Source organism: Dinoponera quadriceps, unplaced genomic scaffold, assembly GCF_001313825.1.
Source record: "Dinoponera quadriceps isolate SergipeBrazil2010 unplaced genomic scaffold, ASM131382v1 scaffold591, whole genome shotgun sequence".
Classification (NCBI taxonomy): Eukaryota; Metazoa; Arthropoda; class Insecta; order Hymenoptera; family Formicidae; genus Dinoponera; species Dinoponera quadriceps.
The window spans coordinates 214670-230424 of NW_014554680.1; the positions used below are offsets into that span (position 1 = coordinate 214670).

Below are 15755 nucleotides of genomic sequence, written 5' to 3' on the forward strand. Positions count from 1 at the left end.
CGCTCGCTAGCAACCGTCTCGCGCGCGACCGCCATATTGACGCCGCCGGTAATTCAACACGCCTGTATTACCGACATCGGGTAAAGGCGATCGCTTGCAGACGGCGCGTTAATATCATTCTTGCGGAATAATTTACCGGATTACAAGTTACGAGAGTTAATTTCGTAGAACAAGCTCGATCGAATTAACGAGACTTATCTTTTTAAATTTTTGTATTAGAAAGGCACGCTTTCTTGCGGCAATTGGTCTTGTAAGAATCGAATAATGTCAACTGAGGTTTAATTAACGTGTTCTTTTCTAATTTTGTCTCCAGAGGAGGACAGAATAAATTCAAGTTCAGTTGACTCAGTCAAGACTAACTTAGATTTATGAGGCTGACATCAGGGTAGTGTCTGTATAATAGGAGCGACGAATTCCTTCTTTCTTTCACGCATTACAAAAGGAAATACGAATGTTCATCCATTTGGTGCTTATACCTTTTTAATGATATGCAATGTACACGCGTGATGCGCCGTCCAATGTATAAACAAAAAGGAATAAACCAATTAATTAAATCTATCGTACAATTGGTGGGATATATAATTTGCACTACAAAGTGACAGATATTTGGTCGATATGAAATGTTACAGTGATATGTTTGCGAAATGTTGCATCGATTGCAACGCGTTTTAATCTTCCTTGCTTGATGAAAAAAGAATTTGATAACATTAATATCGACATATAAAATATAACTATAGGGCAATAGTCGACGCTTGAGCGATTTGAAGAACACGAGATATTTAACTCATACGAGTAATATATTGCAAGATTTTCGATAACATCCATCGACTTCACAAGCTTGATGAGCATGTATATAACGTAAAAGATATAAAAATGAATTCATAGCAACCATTACGTTTGTATTGACATCGCAATCACTCCGGATCTGGAAGATTTGATAGGTTCTTATATCCCGCATTTGCACGTTGCTACAAATTCAGTCTGTAACATTAACATAACTCTACAATATACATATATCGTAAATTTCAAACTAGAAAAAACATCTCTTCAGAAGATCACGATCGAGCTACACAATCACCGTTTCAATCAATTCTCGATTTATAACAAATTATTTTTAAATTATACAATGTCGTGTCATTACAAAAATAAAATTGCGCTGTTCGTGTACTCGCGTATGTGCGTATGTGTGTGCGTATATGTATACATATACATTTATGGCATGCACATATACAATTAAAAATAGTTGGAGGCCAACTATGATGCACATTTTTATATCCTGATTTTTTTTTTGACGCTAACAATGACCTAGTTACTAAACTACAGTTGCGAGATATGTGCATCGCAAAGTCAAATAGTAACAAATTCGTATCGATTGTGTGTGTGTGTGTGTGTGTGTGTGTGTGTGTGTGTGTGTGTGTGTGTGTGTGTGTGTGTGTGTGTGTGTGTGTCCCACGAAATAAAATGCAAAATATAAATTTAAAGTGTCAATAAAAATTTAAAAGTATCTTTGTGTCAACAATATTATAAACCAAGGCATGTGGTATATTCGAAGTAGTCAATAATCACATTAGACTAGTCTCTGACGATAAAATCTATGTAACATGTATTAAAATCTGATATTTTTTAGTGCAATCTCGCTGACGTCGTAACTGCGACGATTCTTCTGATGCCGTATAAATATCTTCACTGTAAAATATCTTCGATTACCTTGGTGAAACGGATTGCGTTTGGCGTGCGATACGATAAAAAAATATCATATATTATTTATCTAGTACTAAAAAATAGGACATCCTTAATATGAACGGATTTAATTAACAAAATCCATCATAGATTTCGCTAAATAAATCCGCTAATTAAGCATACGTTGCACGATAAAAATGCCTTGCGCGGTAATTCTACAGTAAAACTAACGTAAAACCATTAATTGTACCCAAATTTAAGATTTTTTTTTACGATTTGTATAATACTTAATCTAATCGAGGAGGTCCCGAGTCAAGGAATCTCTCTCGAAAACGGCGATCGATGCAAAGGCGTTCTCCCTCGCTCATCGCCCGTCGTTCTCTTCCTTACCTAATAACATTAGATTTTTGGTCCATTTTATATTGCTGTACAACGCTTCGATAACCGATCTTTCTCCTAACTGCATAGCCAATTTATGAAGCAAACCGCTGCTAAACGTAAATGATGAGATACGCTTTGCAAAAGCACTGGATGCCGTCTTGCGGTAAGTACTGCGTTGTGACATCGCAGTCTTTCGTTCGGGAGATATACTACATTGTTGCCGTACTGTTTTACATACGCGGTATAATGCTTGAATATAAGAAAGTCTCCCGACTTTCTTTCTATCTCTCTTCATTACATAACAGGAAGTTCGTTATAAAAACTCCTTAGGCTCGATTTACAATAAGCATAGTAAGTCTTTTTCACTTTTCGTCTTTTGCACCAAGCTCTAAACTGTGATTTATGCCCGTTTTTATCATGGTTTAAGTCTAATCGATGATTAGCTTAAGGGAATTGACCAGTCGCATTGACCAATTAGCTAAATTGATGAATGTGATTGGTCAATTCCAATGAGATAATCGTCCATTAAATTTAAACCATAATGGTAGAATGGGCGTTAGACCGGTTTTATCGACTAGTTATAAGACGTTTTTTGCGGAACCTAAACTCGGAATAACGCTTAAATCTTAAGAATCGCGATGTCTGATAGCGCTAGAAATGCTTTTTGCTAGAAGTTATGTTACAATTTAATACTTAAAGCAAAAGGCTAAGTCCCGGTCTACGATAAATATTTTAAGCCAAGTCTCAAAAAATTGGCTAATCACAATCGATTATTCTCCTCACATTCGACTATGATCAGTAAATTTCTTAAAGGCTCATTTATGTAGTAAAACGTTAACTTATGTTAACACCGTAAGAAATTGACCGATCACATTCAATTATTCTTTTCACATTCAATTGTTACTGATCAATTTCTTACAGTTCTGGCATAAGTTGACGGTTTACGGCTTGCATAAGTGGGTCTTAAGGCTATAAAAACCTAATGTTTGACTGGGACCAAAAGTTCGCTACATCTATTGCAAATTCAACTTTAATCTATGGCAAAACATATTTTTTGAGCTACCAAAAATCGTAATAACGCTTAAAACTTAGAAATTGCAACGCCTGATAACGCGAGAAACACCTTTCGTTAGAAATCAAGTCACAGTTTAGAACAAAAATCAATGGCTTACTACATCTATTGTAGATAGGGTTTTATATCCATGGCACATAGTGCGTTTTTGCCTGCTAAACAGTTTGTTCCTGTGCTGGCTAGCTTGCTGGATATCCATGATAGATTAGGTGCTATTTTTCTGGCATGGTCCTATGCTGCTCACTGCGAAAGCCCATTAGGACACGCCTTAAGTCACATAATTAAAAATAGAATCACGCAGTGATTCACGCAGCGATAGTACGGAACATTTCACTGGTTGCAAAGTATCTGAAGGTAAATTTAAGGCGATCTTAAATATAAGAGAGATCCTAATATGAATACCGGCCTTATATCAGACTAATACGAAAACTCGCACCGTGTAAAGCCAAACCAGCAGCACCGTCAGCATTGCACACGGTAACAGCAGGCAAAAATGCACCATGTGCCGTGGGCTTTAGTCTACTCGATACCCGCATGATTCATCCAGCACTGTATAATACAACGATCTTACGCTAACCATCCGTGCATCGTTTCCTCTCCCGTTCGACCCGCTGTCGAGTGCGATTGAAAGCCTCGGTCTTCAGGAAATCTACAGTTTTGTACACTGTCGTGTTCGGCGGCGACTGCGCCAATGGTAACGTCGACGAGCTGAAACTCTCCGTCGCCTCCAGATCGAGATCGAGATATTGCAGCACAACTAAGCGACGATTGGACGCGGGAATGAACGTGTCGTGATCTTGATAATAGTATATCTGTAAATCGAGTTTACGCGTTAAGTCACGCCGAGATTGCGTGGAATTCTCGGAATCGCTCTACACGTACCTCCTCTTTATCTTCGAAGGCATTATTGTCTTCGTCTGATGTTGATTGATGACGTGTCGCATGCACGTGCGACGGGGGCGTTGGGCTAGGCGCTGCTCTCATCCTTCCTTTGCCAGGAGGAGAGGCTAGTTGCAAGGGTCCTGCGAATCAAGAGTCCGAGTCAGTGCTGCTAGCGTTAACCCTCCGACGGTAAGGTTGAGGTCGGATACGACCCCACGGCTCCTTTATTTTACAGCGTGCACGCGCTGTTTCTCTTCTTAAGGAATGTTTCATATTATTGTTTACCTTCTTTCACTCAAATGAACAAAATAGAACATGGGGCTGCATACGTTGAAAATCTACCTTACCGAGAGGGTTAATTCTTCTCGAAATATTCGTATTTCTCAGCTTTATATTTTGTGCGAAAAACGAAGGGAAACCTACCCTCCACCGGCGATTTGTTCAATGGCGGCTTCAACTTCCTGTTGATGCTCGGCGGCTCGGCCGGTGAATGCTCGGTGGAGCTTATCTCGTTCACTGCTACCGTAGGACCCGGGGACGGCTCATTGCTGACGACGGACGTCGAGTCGCTGGTCTTCCTACCCGGTTTCAGTTCTCGGTAGACCATCGGCGGCGGCATCGCCATAGTAGTCGGAACGGCGCTTGTGCCGTCTCGCACGAGCGGGCTCGGCAGATTTGAATAGGTCGCGGTGGTCGAACTTTCGGATCGCGGACTCGGCGGTTCGTCCTCGTGGAAATCGTAACGAAACACTTGCGCATTGTCATCGACAGTGCTCGGCGCGGCGTTCGAGTAGAAATGTTTTGACGACTGGTCGACCACTGCGTTCTCCACGCTCGCCGTTGATTGCGCCGGTTGATGAGATCTCGGAAAATCGTAGGACTCGTCGGTCACAGCGGCGGTCGCGGCTGGCGTTGTCGGCGCCGGCGTCGCCGGAGTGGTCGGTTTCGAGCTCTCGGTGGCGCCGTCCAGGTTCAAATAATTATGCCCAGGGTTCTCCGGTAACATATGGGGCGGTTTCGGTGGTCTAGGCGGAGCTGGCAATTTTTCAACGGCCGGCGGCACGGCCGAGTCGACGATCTTAAGTTTCCCAAAGCGTTTCTTCACACTCCACGAACCGATCTCGGCGTCACTCAAGCCATGAGATGGTCGTGAGTCACCTATCACATGTTGATTCGTTAACAAATGTGATACGTCATCAACTGATGACGTACTACAATATAATAAGACATAAATATAAGATATAAATTATACAAGACACTCACCCGTCGAAGGAAACGTATCCCAGTTCACACTGGGCACAGGCGTTGTCCACTCGTCATCAGTAAACACACTCTCGGCGTCCGTCGTCGTTGGCGATCGAGGCGGCGAGGGTGCCAATCTTCTCGGGGCATCGTAATGCTCAGGCCCTTGACCAAGGGCTGAGTTCAAGGAACTGGTGTCATTGAGCCGACGACCAGAAATGCACTCGCTAATGGGAATGTACGGACCGGAGATCGTACTAGTGGGTGAAGTCGGTGGCGATTCTTGGGACTCGTATTGAAACACTGAGAAAAAGATATACATTGTATTAGTATAAATATTTATGTGACAAATATACAGTAGCTCCCAGCATAAAGAGAACACCTAAAAATCTCAGGAGCTTAATATGGGTACTTGAAAAAAATCGAAGAAATGATCATAAAGAATGTTTTTCCTTCCACGGTATTCCACTTTTGAAATCATTCGAATTGAGCTCAAAACATTTTTCATATCATTAAAAACAAAGGAGATATTCAGGTTAAATTACCAGTATAAGACCGTTAAGAGCCGAGCACGGTTATTATAATGCCATCGGAATTAAATAGTAGCCATGTATAAGTTGTTTTTATATAGTTACTTATCAGGATCATACATATTGTCAAAGATCACAATCTATTGGATTGTAATCTTTGACAATATGTATGATCCTGATAAGTAATTTGTGTAGAGAGACAACTTTATACATAGTTACTATTTATTTTCTATGCTTTATAGCTTTATATTCTATGGTACCTTAACAGCTTTATATTGACAAGTTGAGAATTTTATAGAGCCCTATAAATTATTAGATATATAAGTGTTCCGCTTATGCACCCTGTATAACTAACGAAGAAATAGAGGTAGACATATGAGTTCAGCAGTTGTTACTTTGTTGCTCCTCATCCTGAGTGTACGCTTTCAGACCGCAAACTTGACACACAGCATCCACCCACTTGTTCATATCGGTTTCATTCTCAGCCACTAAATAATAGATCCGTTTGGGTGTCTTAACGTTGAACATATACTGGTATTTCTGTTTACGATTCTCAAAACGGAGGCCAGCGTCCACCTGCGATAGGATTGTTCGTGAGCGCTCACTAATGGTTAATAAAACGTACAATGAAGAGAAAACGACGAATATACCTGTTCGCATTGATCCAGATCGATACGACCCTTGAGTTTGCGACAGCGCTTGTCTGTGTAATATTCCAAAAAGTATTGACCAGGTAGTTCGCCGCTATGACGAAGAGCGAACCAGCGTTTCCTCCACCGCTAATTGGACAAAACCGAACACTGATAAGACCACAATATCTACCTTCATAAAAAAAAATCGCATCACTCTCTTGACTCGCGGTCTACTGCGAACACTGCATTACCCCCGCAGCACACTCCTGCCAACTACGGAACTTTGATAAACATCCGAGTGGCCGACAAACACATTACACCGCTTATTGCGAGGACTACTTTTCCTCGTCGGCGGCACGAGCCTCGAGAGTGATATCACGGCAAGTTCTCTCTTGAAATTAGGTTATACCGAGCCCCGCGAAAGCAGCAACGAGCGTTACGTCTCCGCGACAAGAGGTTAGCCAAAATACTCGAAGAGCGCCCTTCGAGAATGAAGGGGCCAGCGTGACTTGTCAGTCGGGCAAGGTGCGCGACGTAAACAATGAGCGACCAGATAGCGAAGGAGCGACGCGATAGCGACGGTCGTGTACCTACCGCTCTCCAGAGTTTCGTAGGAGGCGATTTGATGAGCCATCCTTCGTGGACGATCTCCTGGGACGTCTTAAGAACCTCCATCTCCCCCGGAGATAGTCGCTGATTTCGTCGCTGCAGCCTCGCTCTCCTCTCAACAGTCGAGCAGCATCGTCGTCGACGAGCAGAGGAAGAAGAAGATACGAAGAACCACCGACGGCGACGACGCGCGCTCGTCGTACATTTGTCTATTTTTGGCCGACGACACACAGAGAACGCGAGAGCGAACAACTGTCTCACGTACACGCACCACTAGTGTCGGCCGTCCTCTCTCTCCTTCTTCCCTCTCTTTCCCTTCTTTCTCGCAACTCCCTCTTTCTCTAGTCTTCTTCTTTCTTTCTCTCTCTCTCTCTCTCGCTCGTAAGTACGCTGTTACGACGGTAGCGACATGCAGTGCAGAGCGACGACACAAATACCGTGACACGAACGGGCCAGCCCGCAACGGGACACTGAGGCTTCCACACAAAGACGCGCGCGGACATCGTCTCTCCTTGTTGCCTCCGTTTACCACCACACCGCCGCCGCTGTCGCCGTGGCCACGCGTGCCAAGTCTCGCGCAAGTGACACACGGTGTCTCGGGGTCCTTCCTCGATGACAGCGCAGTGACGTATGAGTCGCACAGAATCGCCCGAATCTTTAATTAGGCGGCTCCCTAACACACAGTGTTAGCCCAGGTAGAACAGAAAATGACGAACACGTGGAAAATTTTATCATTTTCCCGTCTATCATTTCCTCGTCGTTTTGACGTCACCATCATTTCCTGTCCTACCCGAGACCGTTGGTCTGTTCTTTTTAGCTAAACCAATTGCATTGATTCAACAAATTTACGCACACGTAGACGTGAGAATCTCGGTCGGTTCAGCTATAAAGAACAGACCAATTATTGCTGCGTTCGGTTTTGCAAATCGGAGACATCGATTTGCTCTACCTAGTGAGCAGGAAGTCCAAAATCGACACATAAGATAACTTTAAGGTATCTTTAAAAGTTCTTTAAGAAACTTCTTTAAGACGTTTCTCGACGAACTCTGGAAGATATTTTAAAGTTGTCTTACGCGTCGATTTTGGGCATTCTACTCACTGGGTAGTTGCTCCAACGAGTTGTTTCATTGGTCAAATCTTATCTTAAGATAAACTTAGGAGCAATCCGACGTCTGCGATTTGCACAAAATCGAACACAACTACTACGATCGATATGGCTTTTTTGAATAGCGGTGCGCAATAGAGTCCCTCGGAGAGCACGTTGGCTCTTGAAGTTAACCGTTCTCATCGCATATTCGATGAAATTATCCCCGAAATTGCACCTTTCCACCTCGCGGGATTATATTTCTCTCAAGAAAGCTTAACAATTCAAGACAATTACGATCGATCAAAGGGAATCATACAATTAATGTCACGGTGAAATATCACGCATCATATCGAAATATCTCGTTCGACATATCGAAGAAAGGGTTTCCCAAGAACGCGGTGGGCTTTCGAACAGGGTAGAATTGCGAGTGTGAAACATACGAGAATGCAAAAGTGCCATCACGTGCCGCAACAAATAGTGGGGTAGTTTGTGCCGCTGAACGGCCGTCGATTCACACGGTCGCTTCGCGCCGAGATTAACACGATTCCGCGGCGGCCGGAGTCGCACCGCCGTTGCAATTGCTCGCGCGATCACGCGCGGCCGTTCTTAGCGTTCGGAAAAATGAATCGCGCGCATTCGCTTTCTCCCCGGTATTCGAGAAATTTCCAATGACGCGGTTAATGTGAATCCGATCTCTCGAGTCAGTCGCACGTGTGGAAGAAAGTGCACGGTACGTTAAGCAGGCGTTCACTTGGAAGAATAGTGGTAATTTTAAGCAGCCTCATATAAAGATACCAACGTACGTCAATTTCTTGATGTTATTGTCGCACCAATTGCGATCATTTGTCGTCACTCTGCGACCCAGACAGCACCGAGACAGCAGACAAAATCGAGACATAAGACGTTCTTCAGACATCTTAGAAGACGTCTTATGCCCCGGCTTCCGACATTGTGCTATCTTGTTAATAGTCCAGGTATAGAAAAGAAAGTGGCAATGATATGAAAATGACGTCATTTTCTCATCATTTTAACGTCATCTTCATTTTCTGCCGTCAATTTGATGAGTTATTTCTCGTTAAGTTGCAATAAGGAAGGAATGAGGTCGCATATAAAAAGGATTGCAGCACTTTTTTCTCATAATGGACTGATCATTGAATTGTATTAACCCTTTGCCGAGGCCATCAAGTGGCGCGATATAACGACGAAGAATGTAGCGCGAACAGTGATGTTCGCGGAAAGACAAAGCCGTGCACATAATGCGAAGAATAGCACTTAATTTGCAATTCAATGACCAACGCCGTAGACCAGCCGATCGATATTCAAATCCGGTTCTCGTTTATCGCGAGTAATCCCTCAAATCTAGCGTCGCGGTCGGACTTCGTCGTCGTTTTCGCCAGCGAAAACGTCGCGAAAGAAAATCACGTTTCCCTCACGCGAAAATAAAATGATAGTATTCATAATCGACCGATCAATTTTATCTACGGTTACAGTTATAAAGACGATCGCGCGAACTGACACAAGCTTACTGTAAAAAATTGAGAAAGTCGTCACAAATTAAATGTTAAAATTTCTCTCGATACTGTTTCTGCGGCGGATTCTTGGCGACTTTGCGACTTTCCACATGTGCGAAATATTATCAATGATTGTCGACCGGTCTCACTCTTTCGGGAAAAAGTAAATGAAACGAACGACACCGATAAGGAACGTCATCGAAAGGATGATCCATTGCTTCATTAAATATTTGCTCTCCGCACAGTTTCTCCTTTATTGACGATTCTCGACAATTTTGGAACGCCGGTAGAAAATGACTTTAACCGCGGGAAGAAATGTAAAAAAATTATCTTAATTTAATATAATATATTTGTATTTATAGAGGAATAGTTGACAAATAGAGTTATCGGAAGATATAAAAAACAAAGAGGGGGGGGNAAGCAGAAATATATAATTATAAGAGAAAGAGATTTAAAGAATCAATGGGAGAAAAGTAGGATTGCAAGTTCAAAATATGATAACAGATATAAAGAAATAAGAATAGAAGGAGGCGACTATAGTTATTTGAGAAGAGAACTTAGGTTAAGAATGGGTGATGAAGTGAGAGTTTTGGTGAAATTAAGATATGAGAATATGGAAGAGATGAATAAATATTTGATAGGGAAAGAAAATAGGATATATATATTTAAATTATATATATTTATTATATTATATATATATTTAAATATGCAAATAACATAACATTTACACACACACACACACACACACGTGTGTGTATAAAATTAAATTATGTTATTTGTATATTTAAATATCTATATTATATATAATTGTATATTATTCCTCTATAAATACAAGTCAAATAAGTAGAAGGGTGAGAATTTAAATTGTAAAATTTATAGATTGTATCTGCTATGATATTAGGGTTAGTACATAGGTAAAGAAAAGTTTAATATATAAGATATAGGTGGATGGGTGTGGTTAAAAAATGTTTTTTTTTATAAACCGAATCCTCTTCTTGATATTGCAGTTGAAATAATAAATGTATCTATTTATATATCTATTTACAATGCATTGTATTTTAAACAACGCCTCTTTCTCTCTCCCTCTCTCTCTCCGTGAAAAGAGAACCTCTCTTGTTGCTATATTATTAAATTGTAATCTATCTTTACATTGAACGCATCATGTCGGAAGGCATGACGCTGTCTGCGATATGTGTAACAATAGCGTTACGTCGTGTGTGTCGCAGCGCGTTACCACGCCGTTTACACGCGTAAACGCACATACGTGTGCGCTCGTCCGAAGGACTCTGAACTTCCTCCCTCCTTCGGTGTCAACCGTTATCGTGCGCACGACGCAAGGACTCGCCATTAGGCACGTATGTAAAAATAAACGACGAAACAGGGAAAATCCCGAGCGATCGAACCTTGATCGATTCCTGAGAAAAATGTTGATTCTACTGAAGACATCATGTAACGACGAAAGAATTGTAAATATTGTTTCCGAATCTAGGCGCGTCGAGATCATATTAGCGATAATCAGCGACAAAATGCGTCTTCACAAACACACATACGCAGGATAATGATAAAACAATCGGAGCGTATCAGTCGTCCTTGACGAGAATGTTAATCAAATTCATCCTTTATTCGGTATTTATTATACTATCATATCTTTGTGTAGTGAAAGGGATTAGTTATTGAGACCCACATTTTACAAAATTTGCCTCTCTCTCTCTCTCTCTTTCTTTCCCCTTTTCTCTTGTAAAAATGTCCACTGCGGCCTCGTGAAAAAGGTGTCTCAAAATACACAGGTACAATATGCACAGTGTTTTTTCAAGCTACGATTAGATAAGACGTGTGTTAATTCTTACGAAGCTAAGTGAAAAGAAACAAGAGAGAAAAACAACGAGGGCGCCGGCCACACGTGAGAAACCAGAATTTCACTTACATAACGCGCGGTCGTCCCTGCGCGGATTTCGGTCCCCGCGTCTCGCCGTCTCATGAGACGGGCCGCAACGAGGGAAAACTTCGAACGAAGCAGTGGAGATCTCACCTGGAAAAAAACGCCCGAAAGCGAATCAGGGAAAGCCCGAAGACCTTCGCGATCATGGAGGAAGGGGCGCGATGTCGAGACCGAAATGCGCGCGATAGAGGTCGAATGGAGAGCAGAGTCCGCGGGAATCGAGTGGAAATTTATCATTTTCATTATGTGAACACGCGTCGTTGCTTTCGATTAAGAATTAGCGGAGATGACGATATAACAGAGCCAATCGTGATCATCGTCGCATTACACTGGGATAAATATGACCGAATTCTTCTTTTTTTTCATTGACATGCACAGTTGATGGATGTGACAATTCTGTGGCTTCCGTTAAATAAGAAGTCTCAACGATTTTCTCTCTATTAAGGGTCAACGAGGAGAGGTTATTGTCGTATTTACCCCAGTCGCGAGAACAGCAAAGAGAACTTCAACAAGGCTATGGATATTGGCGCGAGATATCGTAATTAAGTGATGCTTGCAGCGCGAATAAACCGGATCGTTGAACAGCTACAAAACTCGGGCTCCGTTAATTTATTTAAATTGCCGCGTGGTCTCTCTCTCCCGTGTGCTTCCCGACGATTCGACTCGCCATTGTCGGTGAGCCGTCGTTATTTATCGGCGCGTAATTTCGTTTCACAGTTACCAATTTTTGCCGCGCTGACGTTGAAATTACGGCACGAGGGAGAGATTAAGACCCGTGCCTTTCATTGTAACCGAAGATGCGTCACGTGCGAATAGAACGGACGAAATCCTCGACTTAACTGAGCAAACCGATGAAAGAGTTAGATACAAAGTAGTCGCGGCGCAAATGTAAATTACATCCACTTGTATGCGTGTCGAATGGATTTTTAATGCACAACATGGCAGCCTTATTACATGTATTAAAGCGTGTCTACTTTTATGCGTCTCGCATATACGCTTATTGTGTGATATATAGCGTGCACGTAGTGTCTCGCGAGTCAAACTATCCAATTATCTGTAATCGGAACTGCATTTTTCAGATAATTGAACTTCCCCGAATTTGGAATACTATCATCAGGCCTGTAATTACCGGCGTCGTAACGTCAAAATGGATTCGCGCACAAATGAAAATCGTATTTTTTTAATTAAAAATAAAGCACATATCCAACAGTAAATTTTTACCGTTTAAATATATATTGTAAATCAAGTGCGTACGTGATCAAGTCGCGTTAAAAAAATTTATATAAATTTAGAAAATAGGAGAAAAGTGGAGATCGACGTATTTTTACGCGGTGAAAATAGAATACACTGTATGTTACTCGCGCTGTGGCGTAAAACAATGTTTATTATGCACGTTCGCGCATGCACGCAAGGTAACTTTCGGTACCACAAGGAAGGTTTCCTCGTGCTGCAAGAAGCTCGCGCGGCAGGAACAAACAGATTAATCTCGAAGTCACGAGAACTATGCAAAAAAGGCGAACAAACGGCAATTAGAGTGTTTTTCGAGCGGTGGAGCTCGATTTACAATTCGACTATGTGCGGACTGCCCGAGCGTCCCATTAACAATCTGCGCGTTCTGGTTTTTTGTCACGGAAGGAGAGAACCCGGCCGGTTGCCCGCGGCAGATATTCGCGTATAAACGCGCTAATATCGATCGAGTCAATCATGATTGATCTCTGATCGACAACCGATGCGTACACGCAGCAAGACGAAGAGAGGGACGGGAAGGAGGCCGCATCATTTTCGCCGTTCGACCGTTTGACGACTTCGTCAAATACATCATCGTAATTAATGCTCCGGAATTAAGCCGGTGTTTTCGCGACGACGTAGAGCGGAGACGAAAAAGTTGGCTGCTCCAGCCGGTTTCGCGTCGCAATAAAATCAAGAACGGCTTCCTTCGTTTCAAAACGAACATGTAAAGCGATCTCGCCAATATATATGAGAGATCGATCGTTTATGCAGTGCCTGTGTGTGTAAAAGTGACGGGAACTTGTCTCTTACGTGTATTAAATAAATTATTACCTACTTGGAATTAAACAGATGAAGCACCGCGCCGTCCATCTTGTTATTAACGTTAGTGTGGCAAATCGCGCGGGAAACGGTACGTGCAGCGCCATCTAGTATAAAAATACAGTACTTTAGTGTGTAAACAGTAGGTAAGACAGATTCTACAGATTCCTTTTTTCCATGTTTCAATCGATACGTTATTTCTACGGGTATCAGAGAGTATCGGAACGTAAGACAAGTCGCTAACACTGTGGGGGAAAAAAAAATATATATATATGTATAATCTTCTTTCTATATGATTATTCTTCACGTATATATTCTTTATTCTCTTTCCCCACAGTGCTAGCGACTATATATATATATGTAATATATATGTACGAGGTCTGTCGGGAAAATATCCGACTTTGTGCTGTAACTTCATATCTAGGTGTGCTTTTGTCAACAAAATTTTCACCATTCACCGTTTAATGTGAACGTGAACTTTGTGAGTATCCCACCAAACGGCACGACGCAAGAACAGCTGTTCAGTCGGCAACGATACGTTGCCGTGTAAACGTTAGATTTCGTACGCGTCGCATTTAACGATGACCGAACGCATCGAACAAAGAATCTGCATTAAGTTTTGCCAAAAACTCGGCTATTCTTGTTCGAAAACCATCGCTATGATTCGTAAAGCGCATGGCGATGAAACTATGTGTGATACTCAAATTACAGAGTGGTTTAAGCGATTTAAAAATGGTCGTATTTCTGTGAAAAGTGATCCTCGTGCTGGCAGGCCCGCAACGACAAAAACTCCTGAAAATGTGGAACGAGTTCGAGTTTTAATTAATCAAAATCGCCGTTTGACAATGCGAGAGATAGGAGAAGACCTCGGGATCCCAAAAAGTATCGTTTCGGAAATTTTGAGTCAAGATTTGGGGATGAGCCGCGTTGCTGCAAAATTCGTTCCACGGCTGCTGACGAAAGAGCAAAAGAATTATCGAGTGGAAGTCGCCCAAGAAAATTTGGAAATAATCAGAAACAACCCGGAAATGTTCAAAAAGATTATTACTGGGGATGAGTCATGGATTTACGGTTATGACTCTGAGACAAAAGTCCAATCTTCACAGTGGAAGACGTCCGAAGAGCAACGACACAGTAAAGCGCGCCAGAATCGGAGCAACAACAAGACAATGCTCACTGTTTTTTTCGACCAGGAAGGTGTTGTTCATCATGAATACGTTCCAAAAGGTCAGACAGTGAACAAAGAGTATTATCGAAAAGTTCTGAAGCGATTACGTGTCGCAGTAAGAAAGAAACGGCCTGATTTGTGGAAAAGTGGCGACTGGATACTTCATTACAACGCACTTGCCCATTCATCGCTGCTTATTCAGCAATTTCTGGTGAAACAAGGAATTGTTCAACTACGTCAACCCCCATACAGTCCTGACCTGGCTCCCTGCGACTTCTGGCTGTTCCCTAAATTGAAAAATTCTGAAAAAGGAAAAAGATCTGACAACGAAGAGGAAATAAAAAGGAATGCGACAAAGCAGCTGTTAGCTATTCCGCAAGTTGAATATAAGGAGTGCTTCCGAAAATGGAAGAATCGTTGGAAGAAGGTTGTGGCTTCCAAAGGGGAGTACTTGAAAGGGGGTATTGTTGCCATTGCCAAGAATTAACTTTTTCTCCAGCACAAGTTCGAATAATTTCCAGACAGACCGCGCGCGCGCGCGCGTGTGTATGTGCGCGCGCGCGCGTATGTGCACACACACACACACAATTTTATTCTTTTATTCTATGTTTATTTCTTGTGTGAACTATAGACTTAATGGTCCACAACAAAAATGTAGAATATATATATATGTGTGTGTGTCCCTTTAAAGGCTCCTTTAAAAGTTTTGGAGAAAATGAAAAATGTGTACACATTTTACATTCTTGTCGTGGACCATTAAGTCTATACTATAGTACTCACACAAGAAATAGATACAGAATAAACAAAGAAAATTGTTAAAGAATAGACAAAAACAAGGTGATATATATAAAAAGCTTCTGGTAGGAGAGAAGTGCTACGTAACGAAGTTACGTGACCAACTACTCTATAATTAGTTAGCATGTTTCCTGATTCCTGGATGCAGTGGTGCATTTATGTTAGAATGTATTAGAGC

At 42.0% G+C, this 15755-nt stretch overlaps 1 protein-coding gene across 5 annotated transcripts; it reads right to left on the reverse strand.

The window, feature by feature from the left end:
• Window positions 1-1451: 1451 nt before the first annotated feature.
• LOC106740822 (GRB2-associated-binding protein 2) lies at window positions 1452-13660 on the reverse strand. Of its 5 annotated transcripts, none has more exons than XM_014612244.1 (10): window positions 13631-13660; window positions 11551-11655; window positions 7014-7701; window positions 6438-6566; window positions 6183-6363; window positions 5279-5560; window positions 4439-5173; window positions 4016-4155; window positions 3711-3945; window positions 1452-2070 (listed from the first exon to the last, which is right to left on the reverse strand). In XM_014612244.1, the coding sequence occupies exons 3-10, from the start codon at window positions 7092-7094 to the stop codon at window positions 2045-2047; spliced, it is 1809 nt and encodes a 602-aa protein (XP_014467730.1). In that variant the 5' UTR covers window positions 7095-7701; window positions 11551-11655; window positions 13631-13660; the 3' UTR covers window positions 1452-2044. The 5 variants fall into 5 exon arrangements, with proteins under 5 accessions (XP_014467730.1, XP_014467733.1, XP_014467732.1 ...); XM_014612247.1 differs by having other exon boundaries at window positions 3705-3945; XM_014612246.1 differs by having other exon boundaries at window positions 1452-3945.
• Between the last annotated feature and the right edge of the window lie 2095 nt (window positions 13661-15755).

Bases quoted from the DNA above. Each gene is read 5' to 3' on its own strand.
- LOC106740822 (XM_014612244.1), bottom strand. From the start codon at position 7,094: ATGGAGGTTCTTAAGACGTCCCAGGAGATCGTCCACGAAGGATGGCTC. The intron at 5,174-5,278 runs GTGAGTGTCTTG...AACATGTGATAG, and splicing joins GGATACGTTTCCTTCGACGG to GTGACTCACGACCATCTCAT. The intron at 2,071-3,710 runs GTTAGCGTAAGA...TAATGTTATTAG, and splicing joins GAGGAAACGATGCACGGATG to GTAAGGAAGAGAACGACGGG.